Source organism: Parasteatoda tepidariorum, chromosome 5 (genome assembly GCF_982258835.1).
Source record: "Parasteatoda tepidariorum strain Cologne lab strain chromosome 5, Ptep-v5.0, whole genome shotgun sequence".
In the NCBI taxonomy this organism is placed as follows: domain Eukaryota; kingdom Metazoa; phylum Arthropoda; class Arachnida; order Araneae; family Theridiidae; genus Parasteatoda; species Parasteatoda tepidariorum.
The window spans coordinates 25,480,561-25,502,866 of record NC_141759.1 but is presented as its reverse complement, the minus strand read 5'-3'; the positions used below and the strand labels follow the sequence as shown (position 1 = coordinate 25,502,866).

The 22,306-nt window shown below is 27.9% G+C and overlaps 1 protein-coding gene across 6 annotated transcripts in view; it reads right to left on the bottom strand.

Annotated features, from left to right (window-relative positions):
* LOC107457301 (uncharacterized) overlaps positions 1-22,152 on the bottom strand; it is a 45,945-nt gene extending 23,793 nt beyond the window's left edge. For 2 of the 6 annotated variants that reach the window (XM_016075440.4, XM_016075438.4), the window contains exons 1-2: positions 22,007-22,152; positions 195-341 (exon numbers count right to left, since the gene is read on the bottom strand). In XM_016075440.4, coding sequence (XP_015930926.1) covers positions 195-293 — 99 coding nt within the window. In that variant the 5' untranslated portion in view covers positions 294-341; positions 22,007-22,152. Of the gene's footprint in view, positions 1-194; positions 342-14,146; positions 14,265-21,801; positions 21,919-22,006 lie in introns of those variants that run through there. The other 4 variants (XM_071185607.2, XM_016075439.4, XM_043044602.3 and 1 more) reach the window with 3 other exon arrangements.
* Between the last annotated feature and the right edge of the window lie 154 nt (positions 22,153-22,306).

The following is a 22,306-nucleotide window of genomic DNA, read 5'->3' as shown; positions in this document are numbered from 1 at the left end:
GAAGGACAGGTATTCAGTTAGTATTTATATAAACATTTATAATTGCATTAAATATCAGAACTCTATTAAAGAATACATACATTTTGAAGTTATACAAAGAAAAATGAATAATTAAGAATTCCAAGCAATATTCCTATTGAACAACATTTCTAGATTCAAAGGTCACTAAATAAAAGATATTAAATTGCACTTACAAGAAAGACATAGTTTCTTAAGGTATCTTCAGGCAAGTAAGGGAATTTTGTCTTCATTTCCAGGAACAAATGCATATTGGCAATGTTCCTACTTGCCATTTTTATTCACACCACTTGCAAACATATTAGGTACACTAGAGTAGAACACTATAAGAAAAGGGGGGGAAATGTAGAGCAGATGAAACCAAAACCATTTTAATATTAATTTTATATCTACATTAACATTTTAATAGAATTTAGCAACTCTATACCAGCGGAGGTCAATCCTTTGATCCTTATGGACGTCCAAGCAACAAATATTTAACCTTAACCACCACCATCCCAAGCTTTTCGAAAGAATTCTCCAACTGATGAAAGTAGTTTTAAAACGTCGTCCCCAGAACAAAATTGATATGCTTCAGGGACTTCATAAAACTATACTAATTAGAAAGTTGTACCAAGTGGCAAGTTTTCAAATTGACACACTGTACGGCACCGTACACACTCTTTCAACGAAGTTTTTATTTACATGATAATCAAAGATGAGGAAGAAAAGTAAAATAATGATAATGATTCATAAAATTTATGATTAATAACTTAATAATTACAATAATGTGACAATATTCAATCAATGTGACTTCCTTAGTGGGAGGAAAGGGAAGAAATTTAACTGAAAAGCAAAGCAAAAATCTTCCATCATTAACTAATTCTTTGTGCACCACTATTTCGTGACCACTGGTCTATACTGCATACACCTACTTTATTTTGGGCTGAGATATAGGGTGGTTAGAGTGGTAATGAGCACTGAGGTCCCTGGTTTAATTCACCTTATCTCTCTCCGATTCCTCCACCAGAAGAAAAAACATTGTCCCTTATTGCTCTCTCTCTCTCTCTCACACACACACACACGCTTTTACTCTCTCTCTCTCACACACACACACACACACGCTTTTACTCTCTCTCTCTCTCACACACACACCTGGTTTAAACCGTCCTGTCCAAAACCCCTTTGTCCAAAACTGTCCAAAACCCTTTTACTCAAATTATTTCACAATTTTATCTGAACAATATTTAAGCGGTAAAATAAATATATAACTAATAACATATTGATATTTAAATGTACTAGAGAATATTTGTTTTTAAAAGTATAATGTTTTATTAATATTGTTTGACTCTTCAATTTAAACGAAGGAAGATTAATCAGTAATCAAGTTCATTCAATTGATCCTCTCATTCAATAGTACATAACTGCAGTTTGGCCTTGCCATACAGGTTAAAATATTAGGGACTAAGCGCTTGGTTCGTCATAAACACGTCTATTTATCTATAGTACTATTCAAGAATACTTTTATTTCATTCATGTTCAATTCTTTTAGCATAGTGGTGATATATCACCAGTGTCAGTAGCTGAAACTGATGTTATGCTCTTCAAAACTGTTAATATATTTTTCAGGTATTTTGTATCTTCAATTTAAACTAATATATTTATATTTAAAAACAATTTTTTTTTTAAATTGATGTCTTTTTTCTCATCTTGTGATGCAGAAATTATAACATTTTTTAAAAAAAATCTTGTGAAAAACAAAAAGTTAATTTTTGAGCAAATTTAGTATTTTTTTAAAAAAATATTATTATTTTTTAATATTGCCATATTTATCCTTATGCAAAAATATTATTTATCAGTATTAAAAGCATATTTATATCTAAAGGATTAGGTATTCACTTTTGTTGTTCAATGAATTGAGGAGCTTCAAAAATAATAAACCTTTTCCTATTATATTATATTATTTTCTTTTAATCAGTTATAGTAAATTGTATAAAAAATATCAAATATTTATTGATACATGTAATTATTATGTGTACAATGGTTACATCTATAGAATTTTTACCTTTTAACAAAGTTCAAGGTTTTGGACACTTTAAGACAGTTTTACCCAGTTTAAGACAGTAATATATATATATATATATATATATATATATATATATATATATATATATATATATATATATATAAACTAATTCACAAATTCTTTTATTTTGCTTTCTAACATCTAAAGCCACCAAGTGTTACAACTATGGAGAATTTTGCACAGATTTCTCTCCCTTGATTACACAAACATCCAGGGTTAAATTGGGCTAATGTGTAAATTGGAGCCTAAATTCTAAAATATTGAAACTTTTTATGAAATTCTATTCCAATTAAGCTGGCTTTATAAAAATTCAAAAAGAGAAAGCCTTTTTTTAAATTTTTTTTACACAATGAATTACATTAAAATAAGGTTTAGTGTCGAAGTTTGCAAAAGCAACGTGTACAGATCAATGTTAGGTAGAAGCAGGAAATATTAAATATAAAAATTCTAAAAATTGGCACAAACAAATAAGAATTTTCCGTTTTTACAAAAGTTGTATAATTTTTGCCAACCAAATGCTATCAGAAAACTATAAATGTTTCTTTATGGTTACAGAAAATAGTCCCACCACCATCTTCTTCATCTTTTTCTTCTCTCCCCTTTCTTCTAGGCTTTCCATTCGACGACGAACCCAACTGAGATACACAACTTCATATGGAGAGGTAAAAGGCCCCTTCGGGGCCTAAAAGCCTCGAGCAATCCGCGACGACGACGAAGAAAATAGTTTTTAAAAAAATATTATGCATTTCAAGCTTGAAACAAAACATTATAAATGAAATTAGGGAGTTAGGCAAGGGTTAGGGTAGAAGGAAATAACATGAAAAAATAAATTTTGTTTTTTTTTTTCTATTTTCCAAATTTTAGACGCAAAATATCTAATTTATCAAAATATATAATAATGATTCTTAAGATTAATAATTTTATTTAATTGATAGATAACTTATTTTTAAGAAAACTACAAAAATTAATTTCACATTCATACTATGAAGGATTTTTATGGGGCTCTAAATAATTTGAACCTGGGGAGGTTCACTATACTATGGAAGAAACCTTTCATCGCAAATTATCTTTAACCTCCATAGGTAATTTAAAGTAGAGAAAAAGTGAGTTCAGGCTAACCTAAAGTAAGGCATGAATTTTCAAGCACTGAAACTAAATTAACAAAATATCAAAATGAAAACTAACTATGAGAGGATAACTAAGGATTACGCAAAAAAGGAAGTTCTCCAATAATTTGCTTTCATTTTGAAATTTAAAAAGAAAAATTATTTTTAAGTTACTGGAACTTATTGGCTCTACTCTAAGTTTGCCTGAACGCACTTTTCCATACTTTAAATTTTAAATTAGTCATGGAGGTGAAAAATAGCAGAAGATTGTTTCTTTAGCGAGTTGGAAGACAACTCTTGACAGGTGGTTGCCCACACACGTTTGCCTTTCGAAAATTAAGGGTTAAGATTATAAGAAAAATAAGGTGAAATGATGTTCGTTCTTCACTTTTCTGTACTGATATTAAAAATAAACAAAAATGGCTTTCCCTCTGCCATTTTTCGTATACTACTACTCCCATACAGTAGGGAAAAAAAGAATTCCCCACCCCCAAAAAAATAAATCTTTCAAAGAAAAAACCAACATAATTCTCGCAAAGAATAAATAAAATTAAATCCTAAAAAAAAGAACACAATTTCCTAATAAAAAACATAATTCCATAAAAAAAAGACGCAATAACAGTAAGCTATTGAGAAGATAAAGAAGATTTGGCAGAAATACAGTTGAAAGTTTGTGTTCACTTTTCGCCATTTTAAAGATTTTAATTTCTCAGGGACTATTTCGGCCCTTTAAACTTTGGATTTTATCATTGAAAATTACAAAGAATAAATTGACTTAAAAATGTGTTACCTCACAATTCAAAAATTAATAGTAAATTAAATAATAAAAATTATAAGAAATAATTTTCTACGAGGAATTATCTATTAGGATAAATAAGTTTTTTTTTATTAGTTCGGGGATAGCACGAAAAATGCAAAATAATGTCCTAACTTTCAAATTTTTTGGTATCTTTTTTTCCAGATTGAGATTACTTCACACCATATTTTTAGGGTCAACAACCAAATTTATAAAAAAAAAAGCTATGTTTATCCAAAGAAAGTACGTTTTTGTATGACCTGCATAAGTAATTTGCAAGTTTAAGGGTAGGCTTAAGGCCCTAAAGGTTGAGAACTTATAAGTGAAAATATAAACATGCACTCATTAGGTATTAAAAGTAAAAGTTAAACAACGAGGATAAAAAAAATGTCAACATTTTACAAGTCATGATAGCTTTAAATTAATTATAAAGCAAAGCAATTGAAAAATATCACATAAAACTAATCCTTGAATTAAAACTAGATTTATCATAAAGCCCAGATCCCCCCTTTTTTTATCGCTAATTGTAGACTTATAGATACAAAATTTCAGCACATAAAATATTGATTTTCATCTACCATTTCGTAAACAATGTGCCATTAGATAACACAAAGAAATTTCTTATCTATAACGGAAACATTGAAATCTTATCAAACTTGCTTAATAACAGGGACAACTGTCTGTGTACTGCTTGTTATTTCCTTTTAATTTTGATGTAATGAAAGAAGCACAAAACTTTTATTCCTAAGTTTATGAAACATAGTAAAAAAAATTTAAAAAAAAAAAAAAAAAAACGGAAATGAATTAAATTTCAAACAAACTGAAATTTAGCATCCAGAAGATGAAATCTCAAAATATTTTACCAAAAAACATAAAAAAATTAGAAAAATTCAATGTTTAAGAAATATTACATTTTTTACAGGAAATAACTATATAGAAGAGTTAAAATCGAAGAAATAGAGAAATCCCAAAATATTTTAACTGAAAAAGCTAAAAATTATAAAAATTCACGGTTTATGAAACATTAAATCGTTTACAGGAAGAAACGATTTTAAAAAAAACATAAAATCGAAGTAAAAGAGAAATATTCTAACCAAAATCACAAAAAGTTATAAAAATTTATAGTTTAAGAAATACTGAATCGTTAAAAAGAAATACCGATTTAGAAGAGAAAAGAAATCGCAACAAATTTTAATTAAAAACAAAAAAATAAGAAATACTGAATTGTTTACAAAACGATTTAAAAAGAAGAAAGAAAAACGATTTAAAAAGAGTTTCAAAAATTTCCTACTTTAAATTGGTATTTACTAAAAGTATTACATCATTTTCTTTACTATTGCAATTTGTGACTTTCATAATAAATTACGAAAGATTTTGTACTTAATTGATCATATCTTGAAAAGTAATGACGTGTGTTTAAATTCTTTAAAGCTTCGAATTCGCGCAAATTGAATGTTGGGGATATGTCGAAAAAGAGTTTACAAAACCACCGCTACCCTTTGGAACAATAAAGTTTTTAAATAATTGTTTTTTATTTTCTCTAACTTGAATTGAATAGCTAAACAATTTTTAAACGATTAATAATATTTTTTTAAAAATCAAATTAACACCTAAGAGACCAAAATCCAAAAAACGGCATCTATTAACAATTTAAAAACAGGCTGTTTATTTGAAAAATGCGTGAAAATTTTACAGTATATTAAATATATATTTCAATAGTATTAATATGCAAAAAGAAAATGCGTATTACTAGCAAAGTATCACCGAAAAAGCCCGCTGCTAGACAGGGAGTTATGAAGGTTAAGGTTCCAAAATTTCGAGATCAACGGCACGATTGTGGTAATATGGTCAGCATTATGCACAGGCCGTATTTACTTTTCAGACAAGAGGCCCATCACACGGTCTCTCATCGTACCCATCAAAAAAGTTGGATGGGATTCAAGCCACCACTGAGAATCGAACCCCAGTTCTTCGCAATGACGGCTCAATGCTTTTAAACACGTAGCCATTGCGGACCTATGAAACAAATACACATGTAATGTTTTAATTGTGAAAATGAAACTTAAAAACATTCTTAGACATATGACATTTATGATTAAATTCTCTAATGCTTTTACAGGAGTTAATTCTTTAATATTTTTCAATCTTAAAAATTATAATTCACTAAAATGAAAACTTAAAGGTGACAACAAGACTTAATTAATAGCAAGCCTTAGTTTTTCAATAGATAAACTGTTTCAAATATTAACATTCGTACTTTGAGAAAAAAAAAAGGTAAATATGACGGTTTTTCCCAAAGTAAGATAACAGTAACAGGAAAAACCTCCTTTCCTTTTGAAACTACGTTTGTACGCAAAAGCTAGGATTTAAGAGAAACAATAGCGATGCCTATTGAGTGTTTTGAGACGGTAAGTAGAAACAATTTTTGTTAGTTTCAAAGCAACCCCATTCAACCATTTTTCATTTAAGAAGGAACAATTTTATTCGGCCTGGAATTACAATTAAAATATGATAGGCATTGTAATTCGAAATCACTCATTTTAATGCAGCATGAAGAATGACAGCAGATGTAATGATATTTTCCGAACATTTTTATTTTAAGATAGTTAGATGACGTAGAATGAAATAAATATGGATCAAAACGGATAGAAAGCAGTTTTGTGCAATGAAAAACCAATCCGGAACTATTACAGTGGATTGAAGCAGTTTAGTACAAAACATACTATTTTGAAATGATTACAGTGGATTGAAGCAGTTTAGTACAAAACATACTATTTTGAAATGATTACAGTGGATTGAAGCAGTTTAGTACAAAACATACTATTTTGAAATGATTACAGTGGACCGAAGCAGTTCAGTACAAAACATACTATTTTGAAATTATTACAGTGGATCGAAGCAGTTTTGCACATCACTGAAGCCAACAGAAATGCAGAACATTCTTATGGTGTTCGCTACTTAGCAGAAGTAATTCTTAGATAACAATATTTCATGTAAGTAGACCAAATTGTATTTTAATTTCATTTTTAGCTTTCTAGGCATATTACAGACCGCGACACTACTGACGTAAAATTCGTCGGCATACTTTTTAAACAAAGACTGAAAAATAAATTTTATATGTTCATATTTCAAATTCTAAAATCCTGTATCAAAAATAACGTATTTCCAATTAATTTTCATATTTTATAAGAACCTTCGCGATTTTCATTTAATCAAACTCTTTTTTTTTTTTTTAATAAACATGATACAAAATAGTGCTTCCTAATTTTTTTCGTATATGGAACCATAAATGATAGACCATCGTTGGGCGGAGCTCCGAGACTTACTAAATAAATTTATGAATAAATAATAATATTTAATGAATGAATAGGGCAGGGATAGCCTGGTAGGTAGGGCACTGGGCCCATGTCCAAGAGTTCGTGGGTTCGATCCCCGCCGACCGAAGACTCCCCATGTAGTAAATGGTGACTGATACACGTTAAATCTGTCGAGTCGCAAAGTCCTCCATGGTCCCATAACAAATCAATACCTCTTGGGGTACTGATCCAGGAGTTTCTTTGTCTTCTGGATTGGGTTCAAAATTACAAGGCTACGGAGTTGAACATTAGTAGTCGTAAACCCAAAATTGGGTCGGCTGCTCAACGACGGATACAAAATAAAATGAATGAATAAGAGCTGCGATGGCTCAGGGGATAGAGCGTTCGCCTTCCAATGAGGCGAATCTGGTTCGAATCCCAGTCGATACGAATTCTGCATCCGGCTTGCACCGACTACAGTGCTGACGTGAAATATCCTCAGTGGTAGACGGAGCATGGGTTAGAGTCCCCTTTCCGCTAGGCTAACCATGGCAGGTTCTCGTGGTCTTCCTCTCCATGTAATGCAAATGCGGGTTAGTTCCATCAAAAAGTTATCCATGAAGGCTAAATTCTCCCAATACTTGATCCAGGAGTTCCCTTGTCTTCTGGATTGGGTTCAAAATTACAAGGCTACGGAGTTGAACATTTGCAGTCGTAAACCCAAAACTTGGGTCGGCTGTTCAACGACGGTTATAAAATAAAATAAAAATGAATGAATAAAATTTTATCTTATCGTTTAATAAATATTATTATGTAAGACAGTTAAATTTACAGGTTTGCAGCGGCAAATAGTTTTCTCATTTGATTTTAGTGTATGGATAAACTTTTAGGGATGAACTAAATATACTTGAGGTAAAACTCGGTTTTCATTGAAATAAAGTTAAGAATAAATGTTGAGAATGACTATTAGAGAGAAATTGTCGAATTTAGTTATTTTTATTCTATGCAAAATACTAATGCAACTTTTCATAATTATATCCTTTTCATTATTCATTCACTATATTATTAGAATTTTTTTTAAATTTTGATTACTATCTTTACAAACATTTCAATTAAATAATTTCATAAAAAATAAAGAAAACATTAAATAAATAATGTGCAATTAATCAGGTCTAAATTACATGTTTCAAAAATCATAACTGGCATAAAATAATGACCTAACTCTCGGAGCCACAATGACCCTTCAACGGAACCTTAGGGTTCCGCGGAACACGATTCGGGAACAGCTGATTTAAACTCTCATTCACTGGAATTTTGTAAAACAAAACTTTCCTTACTGATACAAATTCGCGAAGTCAAGGTATTTTAAATAAGGACGCCTTTAAAACCTCTATGTTTAAGTTTACCCATCTTTAAATCTTATATCTCGAATTAGTACAGTTACCCATCTTTAAATCTTATATCTCGAATCAGTACAGTTACCCATCTTTAAATCTTATATCTCGAATTAGTACAGTTACCCATCTTTAAATCTTATATCTCGAATTAGTACAGTTACCCATCTTTAAATCTTATATCTCGAATTAGTACAGTTACCCATCTTTAAATCTTATATCTCGAATTAGTACAGTTACCCATCTTTAAATCTTATATCTCGAATTAGTAATTTAATGGTTAAAAAATTATTTTTTGTTTTGTTTCCCCCCCCCCCTTTTAAAGTTAGTTTGAAAAAGAGTTATAAAATTTAAGCTTGCAAAAATTAGTAAATAATATTCTAGAATATAATATGTTAGAAGATACTGTGTTGGTCAATTAATATAAAACATTTTAGAATTATTATTTTATTTTTTATTATTCACTTTAATTTTTATTATTGTATTTTATTTTCATATTATATTGTCGTATTGTTTGATTTTTTTATCGTTATTATTTTTTCATACAATACTGGTTTAAACTTCTGAGAACTAATTACTGTTCTCATAAAACTATAAGATTGAATAAAATTAAGATATCTTAAAGACATTTTACGATGTTAGAGCTCTTTACCAAAACAAACAAAACGTCTAATTAAATCTGTTACGAAATATCATAACTCTTTCTCCTTTTCAATCAAACAAATGAAGAAAAAGATACTTATCTGTCAGGGTCACAAAAATAAATATCGATCAGGTTTTTTAAGTGGAAGACGAAAGAACAGTTTCCGAATACAATTCGTTATTTTCGCAGGAATGGAAACACGAAGAACTACTAAAATAGCTACTACGGTAAAATCTTGGTTCATACCCAGCCCTTGCCCACAATTCGCAACAAAATAATATATTTTTTTTTATTTACTTATTTATCGAAATATAAGCTTTTTTGGCCTCGAAATGGTTGCGCATGAGAAAAAGCGCGAAAAAGGTTGATTTCCTACCACTTCTTTAATTAATGTGAGAAGCAAATATTTGAGGGTTCCGTACTCAAGGACGTCGCCCCCGCCCACCTGAAAAATGTTTCGTTTCGCACTTAGTTCCTGGAAATCTCTGCCAGTAAATCTGTTACAGATGTTGAACTTTAAAAACTGCAGTCTTGATCTTTACTTACTCTGCTAGAAAAAGCAAACAATCTCAGTGATTTTCGAAAAAGAAGAAAGAATAAAAAAAAACGTGTAAACACTAAACGTAATAATGAAGAAATAAATTTTCGTAGGAATAAATCATGAAGTGTCAACGCTTAAAGAATGAAAAACGAAGCATAATTTCATTAGAATGTTCAAATTGTAGTGTAAATTTTGTTTTAATGCATATTAATGCCGGAAAACTCCTTGAAAACCTAATAGGAAGTTAAATTTTCGTAATACTACCGAGTTAAAAAGAAAAGGGGAAAAGATCACAATTATTTTATTAATTTATTTTGAGAACTAAACATGGTAGACAAATCCTTTTTTAGCATAAAAATCAACTAACTATATACATATCGTTTGAAAATAAAATAAATAGAAAACTATATACCAATCGTTTGCAAAAAAAAGAAAGAAAGAAAGAAAAAAATACAAATTGCTTGCAAAAAAAAAAAAAAAAAAAAAAAAAAAAAAAAAAAAAACAGGGGACAGGCGGGGACATCTGTGCAACTTTAAAGAAGTGAGAAATTCATGATTTATAATTAAAAATTAATTTTTTAGTGAAATGCTTTTTTCTTTTAAATATCTCCAGTTTCATTATGTAATTGCGAAACTCATAAATTCAAATTTTTACCTGATTTATCTAAAAATTGTACAAAGATGTCTATTAATATTGTAGATTGCTTTGCACATAAGTTTTTTTTAAAAATTACTTTTAACAAATTAGAGATATATTGAATGAAAAATTTCTCAATAAACATCGTCCAATCAATAACAAAAAACACATTCAATAACATATAAGTGCAGTAGAAACTACTTAACTGAAATTTAATGACATGTACTGTTAACTTTTAAACCAAATTGAGTGAAAATTAATGAAGTTACCCAGTTACGTTGTCTTAAAAACAATAAAAAGCTCAGTGGGTTTGAGCTTTTATATTATCTAAAACTTAAAATTTTCTCGAAAAGTCCCCTTTTAAATCCTACACCAGACTGCAAGGGGTTACAAAAACTAAGTGTACTCCGGGATCCTGTAACCCTAGTTACGCCTCTGTACATTAAAATTTAAGCATAAAAGGGAATAATGAAAAAATATATTTTCGAAGAATTAAAATCATTACGTGTCAACACTTAAAGAATGAAAAACATGTATATTTTCATTAGAATGTTCAAGCTGTGTAAATTTAGTTTTTTTTCCCTTTTTTTTTATGCAGACTAATGCTAAAAAATTAATGATCACAATTTTTTGTGTGATTATTTTGGAAACTAAGTCCCTCCGACAAATCAATTGCTTTTAGCACAAAAATAACTAAAATATAAATGGTTATTTCACTAGAAAGTTCATAGGACATTTGATTTCAACAAATATAATTAAAATATTTTTAATTGACTTCCAACATTTTATATCTCGGTATGTACCAAATTTAATAAAGTGAAAATTATCTAAAGAATAATAATAATAAAAATTCTATGGAGGACGGTGGAGGTAACCAACATGTGCAGTATAATTTCGTTTCTTTTTTTTTAAATCCTCTACTTTTGTTTGGGATAATACAGACTTTTATAATTAATACGTAACTTCGGAAATACTTTGCTTAGCATGCGTTATATTTTGAAATACATAAACGAAATCTTTTAAGCCAAAAAAAGCACCTTTAAAGAATTGTTCATTGACCTCAGTTTATAATAACGATTTCCATTTTTATCTTTTTTTCTTCTTCTGAAAATGGAAAAATCAGATAAAACCATAGTTACAACTAATTCAAAGCATGCGTGTCGGCTCAAGTTGGCAATACTTCAAGAAAAAGGAACAATGTTTCGACAATTCCAAACGTTTACGCTTATTGGAACATCACAGACAAATTAGCTATCTTTATATTATCAGTACCTGTTGCAGGTGAAAGACGACATTAGCATAGAATGAAAATATCGATGGCAAAATCGATAAGAAACAGATGTAAAATCGATTAAAAAAACGAGTTTAAAAGGGGTTAAGGTTGACTATTTTAATTATACAGACTGTCGATGAAGTAGCCATTTATTAGTTTTGTCATCATGGCACTCATAGAATAAATGTAAAATTAGTTGTGACACGCAATGAGCTAAGTTTAGAAATAAGTTAATTCCAACGCATATCGCTGGTTCAAAACTATAACGACACTTCTGCACTCACTTCTCATGTTATTTGAATAGATGTGCAGAAGTGTCTTTTTAGTTTTGAACCAGCGATATGTGTAAATTCTTTATTTCACCATAACGCTTCCTAACTTGAGTTGAATAGAAAGTATAGTTTTGAATGCTAAAATTATTTATTATTGTAATAGAATTTACCTAAAATCATGAATAGTGTTAGAGTAATTGATTATTTCAATTATACCAAAGGTCAATGAAGTCGCCATGAATTAGTTTTGACATCATGGCATAATTAGAATAATTGTAAGATAAACTGTGACACGCAAAATCTAATGCGCCAAGTTTAGAAATAACTTAATTCCAACGCATTTGAGTAATTTCTTGATTTTACTATAGCACATTATAACTTGAGTTGACTAGAAAGTATAGTTTTGAATGCTTAAATTATTTATTATTGCAATAGAAATTACCAAAAATTATGAAATGCGATAAGAATGAATACCAAAGGTCAATGAAGTCGCCATGAATTAGTTCTCACATCCTGGCATAAATAGAATAATTGTAAGATAAATTGTGATACGCAAAATCTAATGAGCAAAGTTTAGAAGTCAGGGGTCTGTTCAGACATTTTGTGAAAGGTCCGTTTTTTGTGAAATTGTGAAAAAATTACTCACATTCTTTCAACCAGGGTCCGCTTTTATGAATTTGTGCAAATAGGGTCCGTTATTGCAAAAAAAAAAAAAAACTTTTTCAAGGAGTTTTTAAATTGTAAAGACATACAAGATTATGCTCAACACTGTAGAAATTATAATTAAAAAAATTAAATTTTAAAAAATAAACAACAATTGCTGTTTCTAAATTAGAGATGCAGCATACAAATATTTGGTATTTAGCCTATACTGCTGAACGCAGAATATTCATTTCGGACGAATAATGGAAGAATCGTCTGCCGAAGACAAAACTTAATTCGTTTACATCCATCTTTCTTGTTTTCTGCCCCGGGAAGGGTTTATTCGATTAACAAAATAATGAAGATAAACAAATTTGTGAAGGTCCGATTAAAAGAAAAATCATTTTGTGAAGGGTCCGTTTTTAAGTTAAAATATTTTGTGAAGGGTCCGTTAACGGACCCAAATTTCTTCTAAACAGACCCCTGGTCTTAATAAACTAATTCACAATATTTTTTTTAATAGCACTAGCATTAGTCATATATTGACATAATTATTATAATATATAATTGAATAATTGACATAAATATCATGACATAATTATTATTCTACTGATTATTATTTTTTTCTTCATGTTCTTAACTAACTATTGAGCGGATATAAATGAGATCATTCAACAGGGCGCTACAATATCAGAGAGACGATCCATTATAGACACGCGAGATACGCGCTAAAGAAGATATTTTAAATGCATAAAACAACTCAAAATCACCCATTCCGACTATATATTATATTTGATTTCGACTGTACATGATTAATAAAGTTATTGCTTTAAATGTATTTAGACGTTATACACGACAAAATAAGAGCCGTATTTTAATAAAAATTGTGGTTAAAACAATTGGGTGTTGAGGTTAAGATGTACATACAACAATAATATGTCAAAATCTTTTTTTATATATATATATTTATTTAATAATTCTGTAAAAATGTGACCCTTTAAAAATGAAGAAATTTGTTTGTTTTATAAAATGCTTACAATGCAGTTTTTTAACATGCGAAAAATTGCAAACATTTAGTTTATTATGACTTGGTTGTAATTTTACGTTTTAATAATCAACTCAACACTGTATGCAATATCTTTTTAAAATCAATGTGTATTTTTTATTTATTTATTTTGTTTGTTTCAAGTTAATACCGAAAAGAAATTTTTTTTTCCTCTTTAAATACCGTACATTCATTATTTTTTTTAGTCGTTGAACTAATTCCCCCATCGACTGGGTGTACCCTTTATCTTCCTCCACCTCAAAAACTATATTTTTAATTAATTAAATTATGAACCTACGTGTTAAGTGCAGAATTGAAAGTATATGAATTTCTAAACGGAGTTGAAAGTTTGAGATGTTATTGTTGTACATTTTAACCATAAAAACTATATTTTTAATTAATTAAAATATGAACTTACGTGATAAGTGCAGAATCTAGAGCATATGAATTTCATTAATTTCTAGACGGAGTTGAAAGATTACAATATAAAAAAGTAAATGTGACAACAGTGTTTTAAAATCAATCATATCTCTAATAGATAAAGGTTTTTGTAAAACTCTAATCTAGTTGTTATTGTTCTCCTTTCTTTGATAAGACCAAACTTCCTGAGTAAAAGGATCCGCAAATTAAATTTACTGATTTAACAGCAGTTCAAAGAAAATTTTACTTGATACGCGTTTTTCTCCGTAAGTATCTTTTTAGGAGAGAATCTTCTGTCTTTATTCAAAGGGAAAGAAGAAAAAAAAATTGCTGCTTTGCGTGTCCCCATTGCTTAATTTTTTAGAAGAGATTTTTAAAAAAAAAAAAAAAAAAATACATAGATTTTAAAATCTCTCGCATTTTTTAAAATAAACGGGGGGGGGGGGTATTTATTGATACTTAGGAAAAAGTATATTTTTTTTAAAAAAAATCTTTTTTTAACAGATTTGTTTTTCATATCTTCCAGGGTGAGTAGCCAGATTTATCAACAAAAAATAAGCACCTTTTAAGTACTGTTTAAGCACTCAAAAAATATTTTTAATCAATAGTCTATGCAGTAATAAAAAGGATTTTTTTTCTATCATTAAAAAAATTATAAGCATGAAATCAATAAAATTCAAAAACATTTTCAAAACTTTTACATAACCATGATGAAATAACTAGTTTCTGGTAAATATTGCAGAGAAATTTTTTTTTTTTTTTTTGTAATTTAGAAAGACAATCGACGCGGCAAAGAAAAACAAATCTTCTTTTAAAAGAAACCACTTTTCTTTTCAGGAATCTTTAGAAAATTAATCACTTTTCACAAACCCCGATTAAAAAAAAAGCACCTTTAAGGGGTTTTAAAAACGTAAATCAAAAATAACAACTACGAAAAACATATTTAAAAGCAATAATTTAAATGAGCGAGAACTCAATTTTCACTCAGCCCCTGAAAAAAGTATAAAAACTAGATTTTATAGAAAATTAATCTTGTCTATTGTTGTTACTCTAATGTTTCGCAAAATCTTAGAATCAAAGAAGTAAAAGAAATTGTATTCAGAGATATTATTTTGAACACACGTTTTTTTAAAAAATTTTAAATAAAAAAAGTGTGTTCATGTGCATTATTTTATTTTATTTATTTAATTTACTTTTGAAGGGGCATTTAAAAAAAAAATTTAAAGTAGAGGAGATCTTATACAGCCCTTGACCAAATTATTAGACGTTCTATAAGATTCAAAGTAAAATCTTAATTATCCGGGGATACTACACAGCTTGTTTTAACGCGGCTGAAACCGGTTTGCACTTGTTTACGTTCGTGTATCAATTGGTTAACGCCAATACGTTAAAAATAAATACAAATAGGAAGTATATAAAAAATCTCCTGAAAAAAAAAACCCATTACATGCATGTTTAAATATAAAATTATTGCATATAAACTCGTGCAAAACATGTAATTATTAGAACACTTTAGTGCGTCTAATAATTTGGTGTAATTATTATAATATACTAAGATAATACCTGATATAATAAATATTCTATATTTATATAATATATCGTCTAATTTAACCAATTGATACACGAACGTAAGCAAGTGCAAACCGGTTTCAGCAGCGTAAAAACAAGCTGTGTAGTATCACCTGATAATTAAGATTTTAAGTAGAATCGTTTAGTGCAGGGCTGTCCAACTGGCGGCCCGCGGGCCGCATGTGGCCCTCAAACACATATTACGTGGCCCGCCAACTTCTTTTTCAGTCTGATCAGCCTCAGTTTTCCCATTAAAATGTAAGCAAATTGTTTTATAATCCTTCTGTTCCATTGTTTTATAATTAATAATTCAACTATTGATTGTTATTGTATATGAGGTAAGAGAGTATTGTTCAACTTTTTCAAACTGCGGCCCGCCAGGTGATCAGTGACCGGAATTCTGGCCCGTGGGCTCTTTGCAGTTGGACAGCCCTGGTTTAGTGCGTCTAATAATTTGGCCAGGGACTGTAAGTCTTGGATTAAATCAGCAATCCAACATTGTAATTATTCAAATATGATAAAAAAGAAAAGAAAAGAGAGAATTAAGGGGCGGAGCAGTGTATGTTCGCTATTTAAGAGAATGTTAAATATTTGTACAAAGCAAACAAAATCTTCACAAATGTCAAGGCTCCCGGTAAGTTTTTAACATACGTTTCAATGGCCGCAAATACGTATATATATAGGTTACTTCGTTAAGTAACATTAAGCAAAAAATTACCATATTTGATTCGATTTTACACACATATATATATATATATATATATATATATATATATATATATATATATATATATATATATATATATATATATATATATATATATATATATATATATATATATATTTTTTTTTTTTTTTTTTTTACAAATGAAATAAACTTTAAAGTTCCATAGATTTTTTTTAATATAAATTTAAGCGTTTTCGAGCAATTCTCAATAATGCAAATAATTTTTTTTTTTTACAACCATAGCTGCCAACATGGATCGGAAAAAATGCAGTAGATCTTAAGAAATAATATGAATTTGATATGGACTGTTGTAATATACCAAATATTCCACGCACAGAGAATTTCAAGGATTTTTAAAGTCATTAAAATACAATAACTTTATTACACTAATGAACAATAAATGATTTGCAATATTTTCCATTTATGATTACTCATAATTTTGATTTGTAATAGACATTTAATTCATTACAGATTTAATTAAAAAAGGAAGTTTTGAATAAAAATAAGCTAAAAACTTTGAAACAAAAAAAAAAAAAAAAAAAAAAGCTTTAAACTGATTACGATTAATTAATAGTAATACTTATTTAAACAAGCAATAAAATGTGTGAAATTTTCTTTGAATAGTGATTTTTTGCAAGAAATTTACTTAATTTTAGGGAATTCTCAAGGATGCACATAACTCTATTGCTATAAAATAAATTTCAAAAATGGAATGCAAATTTTTTAACATTTAATTTTGAATATGGATGTTTTTTACTTCAGAAAAAAGACTCAGGTGGTTAATATAAGCTATAAAAATCTTCTAGATTTTATAATTTGTTTTTGTTTTTTTGCAACTAACAAACTATTCATTACACAGATGTAAAAACTTTCATCTTCAAAAGAAAAACTCCACCTTTTTTTCTTCTTTTTTTTTAGAAGGAATGGGAAACTCCCATTAAAGCGGGATTTACTTAGTTATTTTAAAGGGAATATATTTAAAAACTTTATAATAATTTGATAATAAATCACAACGTAAAAACAGGTATTTCACATGGATTTAAATTAATTTAAAAGAAACACCAGTCAAATATATAAATCAGACAAGTTATTAATTTTACCATATAATAAATTACTTAATCATAAAAAAAAAAAAAAAAAAAAAAATTATTATTTTTCCAATCACTGAAGATTAAGGTAATTTTTCATTAATGGCATTTTTAATAAATTTTTGCATTAATTTGCTTAAACTGCTAATATTTAATAAAAACAGAGTGAATAGACACGAACAGGGTTCATTGATTTATATCAGTTTTATTTATATCAAATAATTTTTTTAAGGAGAAATCAAAAAAATAACAATGTACAAAACATTTTAAAAATGAGATTATTAAAATTTTTTTTGATGATTTTCAACTTTTTAAAGTTTTTTATTATTATTGATTTTATATTTTTTTTCTTTATACTTTATTCAGCATTTTTATTCCCCCTACGCAATATAATTATGACTTAATGAAAATAAATTTTAATACAAAAATATAGCTTCAAATGTGTTATCACACATTTATTTTACAGAAAATTCAACTATAATTATATTTATAAAATTTAACTGTAATTGTAAAATAAAATATTTCAAAGTATTTAGATATTTCAGGATCAAAGGTCTAAGTAAAAAAAAATCATGGACATCACACATAAATTTTTATTTTTGTGTGATTGATTCTTGACTTTTTGATGCTCATGATTTGGAATTGATAAAAAATAAATAAATAAATAAAACAATTTTTCATTACTGCATTTTGAGAACTACCTGATTCCTACTATTTTTATGAAAATTCTAACAGAAGTGACAACATTAGCATTCTAGCAATATTAAAAGTAAATAAATAATATTAAATATAAAATTTTAGAATTCTCTCATAATACATTTTTATACTATGTAATCAAAATACGACTTTCCCTACTATTTTTTTTTCTTTAATTGTATAAATCTGGAAGGAAAAAAAAAAGAGTTAAATGAAATAAGTAAAAAAAAAAAAAAAAAAAAATACTATAACTCAATAAAAGTTATATTTCTCATTCTATTATTCAATTACTGTAAACCATAACAGTTTTTATCAAGATCATAATTTTCTTCTTTCACTGGGCGCTACAGCCCATTGCAGGCTAGGAGCGACACAATGAGTATTTCCAATGGCGTCTATTCCAATTAGCCACCTTTTATGTTTTCAAATCCTTTTCTACATCACAAAGCCATCGGGAGGGGGAGACAGCAACATTAATTAAACTTTGTATTTTTTAACGACTTTATTGACCCATTTATTCTTAAATTCCCATTCAATATTCATTCATTCTTAGAATTGTAATTTTTAACATGACATCTCATATCTATTTAATAGGAGCAATCAAAATATTAACGATTACAGTTAAACGATTAAGAAACTGAATGATAACATGGGTTTTAAAAATAATTAAATTGTTTTTATGAATAGTTCAAGTTTAAAATATTAAGACAATTCTTGTATTCTCCTTGACGAAGGCCAGTGTGAGATTTATCTATTTATAATGTTGGGGTTTTCACATAGCCTAAATTGTAAACTTACAATATTGATTTTTTTTAAGCGCTAATGATGATTTTTTTGTGTCAAATATAAGTGCAATATATGTGGAATACAGATCCGATCTACATGGCATTCATCCTATCACGTGATACCAAGGACACTACCTTTACGCTTCTTTTACTACAACACAACATAATTTCTTCAATAGTTTGGTTATTTTTATGAAATTATTTAAGTAAAATATCAATAAAATAAAAAAAGAAATGGCAAAATTTATAAAAAATTGCATTGTATTTTTCCTTGAACTTATCTATTCAAAATAAAATGACCAAATTCAAAAATAGCGAATTATGTTCCTCAGATAACTATTCTCAATATTTATAAGAGATCTTTTTCAAAAACCATAATTCAACTCATTTTATTTATTTTCACCCAATGAATGCACTCAAAACAAAATTCAGAACTAGATTATATACTACACCAGATGTGTTAATTCAACTGTTTGACATAAACCTATTTCAGTTTCATTAATAAAACAATTATTAAAAATATTCCATTTTTAAAAATAAATATTATCTAAATAACTGGTAGTTTTTCTTTAGTCAATATGTTCCACCTTCTAATAAATTGTTTGGGTTCTGCCAAAAGATGATTGATCATTTAGGGTTCTGTAGCCCTAAAAAAATTGGATTGCTATTCTAGAATACCAGTCTAACACAGAGCATATTTTATTTGGTACCTATCAGTTTATATGTGTAGAAAATACCTTTTACTACAATGCCATTTACTATGGTATGTATTTCAGAGTTAATTAAGTATCAATAATAATTTTGCAATTTTTTTGTATTCGCCTTTAAAAAAAATAAGGGATGTTTCATTTAATAATATAATAAAAATTAAAATAATATTATTTTAGTTATTATTATTATATTATAAAAATTGCAGTTAATATAATAAGATAATAATAATTAAAATAATAATAATAATATAAAGAGTAAATTGTAATTCCTAATTAGAAATTTTGAAAACATAGATTCTGAAATGTAATTAAAGTGCTAAATATTTAAAATTTTAAGACTTTCATAACTTTTCTCATCTGAAAAAAAAAAACAAACCCTACTGTTGTTAATAATACAAATCACATCAATTTTATGTGGTGTTCTTTTTAGAAAAATACCAATTTCCACTTTTTATTCTTTCATAACAAACTATTTCTTATTTTTAACTATCTACTTCAGAGATAGGAAAAATGAACGAAAATAATTCAGCACTTTTTCTGTAATTGGAAAGTTGGCAACTGCAGATTAAAAAGTTATTGATGAATATGTGCGCATGTGCTATAAAGCATTCATAAATATGAATATTTTTCCCAAAAAAATTTTTGATTTAAATTTCATTTTATAGAACTAAGTCTTCTCATTAATTTTATAAGAAATATATTTATTTTTATGCATATAAACGATATCCGAACGAAATACAAGCAAACCACCATTAATTAAACTCTTATCTCTTTTTATTGTTACATAATAGCTAAGCCATTTTTTAGGTTATAATAAAGAGTGCATGCAAAAATACTGTCAGTTAGTGCAACCAGAAAAATATTTCAAATATTATTTTTTGTACTTTGTAAAATTAATTTTTATAAACAAATTTAGTAATTTAACCAAACTTTTAAAGCCACTAAGTTTTAGTAAAGATTTGATAACTAGATTTCATAACTAACATATATATACATATATATATATATATACAGTAGGGAACCGATTATCCGGAACGGTCGGGACCATCGCTATTCCGGATAACTGATTTTCTGGTTTTCTGAAATGCTACAAAAAGCCGTTTATTTTTATTGTTAAACCCAACTAAAAAAAGAAAAATTTGGAAATAATCTTAAAAATAAGAAAAAACGATGAAGTAATACACTAATGATTATTTCCAAAATGATGGTAAGGTAAGCATCTTTAAAAAAAGAAAGAAAAATCTTATGAGAATTTTTTATTTTTTTTAAAAATGGCGAGAAAATTTATTGAATTTCGTTCCGGTTTTTTGGTTTTCCAATTTCCGGATAACGGGTTCTGTACTGTATATATATATATATATATATATATATATATATAATACACTATACACTCAGTTTATAAATCAGAAAAGTTTCAAAATTAAATGTAACAAGCACTGCTAGTAGCAATTTAAAAAGAAAATATAATTTATTTCATTTCCAGCAGGGCAAGTGCACCCTTCTACTTTCTTCCTGGAGGGCACCAATTGCCATCTAATTCTTTTTTAGAATAGTAATGAGGGGTGTATGGCTATGTGGGTGAATAAGGGCCTTATAATCTGTTCTTAAGCCCTATATTTATTGAAACAGAAGGTAGTAATGTTCTTATCACAGATATAAAACTCGGCAACAAAAACCTACATTAAACTTTAAAAAAGAGAATTTTATAAAAGGCTCACATTAAATTAAAAGTATGGTACTATTGTGTTTCAAGAGACAGTAAGAAAGCCTTTTCCACAGTACCCATTAATACAATTAATTAAAGCATCGCTGACATCAATACACTTTTACAATACAAGGCAATTTTAGTACAACCCCCGTAACAGAATAGTATCGAAAGTACTGTCAGAAATTTCTCATAACTCATTCAAATCGAAAATTTCCCAATAAAATCAAATTTTATTCCGTGATCTCAACCACAATCAATTAATATAAGATATTAATTTCATTAATCTTGAAATAACTGTTAAATAAATCAAAGTACAAAATTCTTAATGAAAAGAAATTGGGGCATTATCGATTTAAAATAATAGACTCACAACAAATTCGAGTGTTCTTAATTTATCCTTATTTGCATGCAACCCTCATTCTTCCGGTAACTACATCCTTATTACGTTTTCTCATCATGTGACATAGACAAATACATGTTTGAGACTCATAACATATAACAAAGAAAAATAATAAGTTAAAACTCTTATTTCATTCTAAAGCAAAATCAAAACTTATTAGTAAATTTTAGATTACCTCGCATTTCATTTCAAACGCCCTTCTTTCATTTTATTTAAATCTAAAGCTGTACGATTTTTTTCCTTCTTCAAAGAAAATCACAGTTTCTATACGAATCAAACAAATTAATTAAAAATAGATTAATCCTACGAATGCAGTTCGATACGACATCACCTTCAAATCAGACGTATCATAGCAGACAAAATAAATAATCCAAATATCAAAAAATAAATATTTTTATATTAAACGTCACAGTCAGCGTTAATCTTCCTGTCAAAGGATCATGGGATTTTTTCTTCTTTTTTTCAATTATTTTAT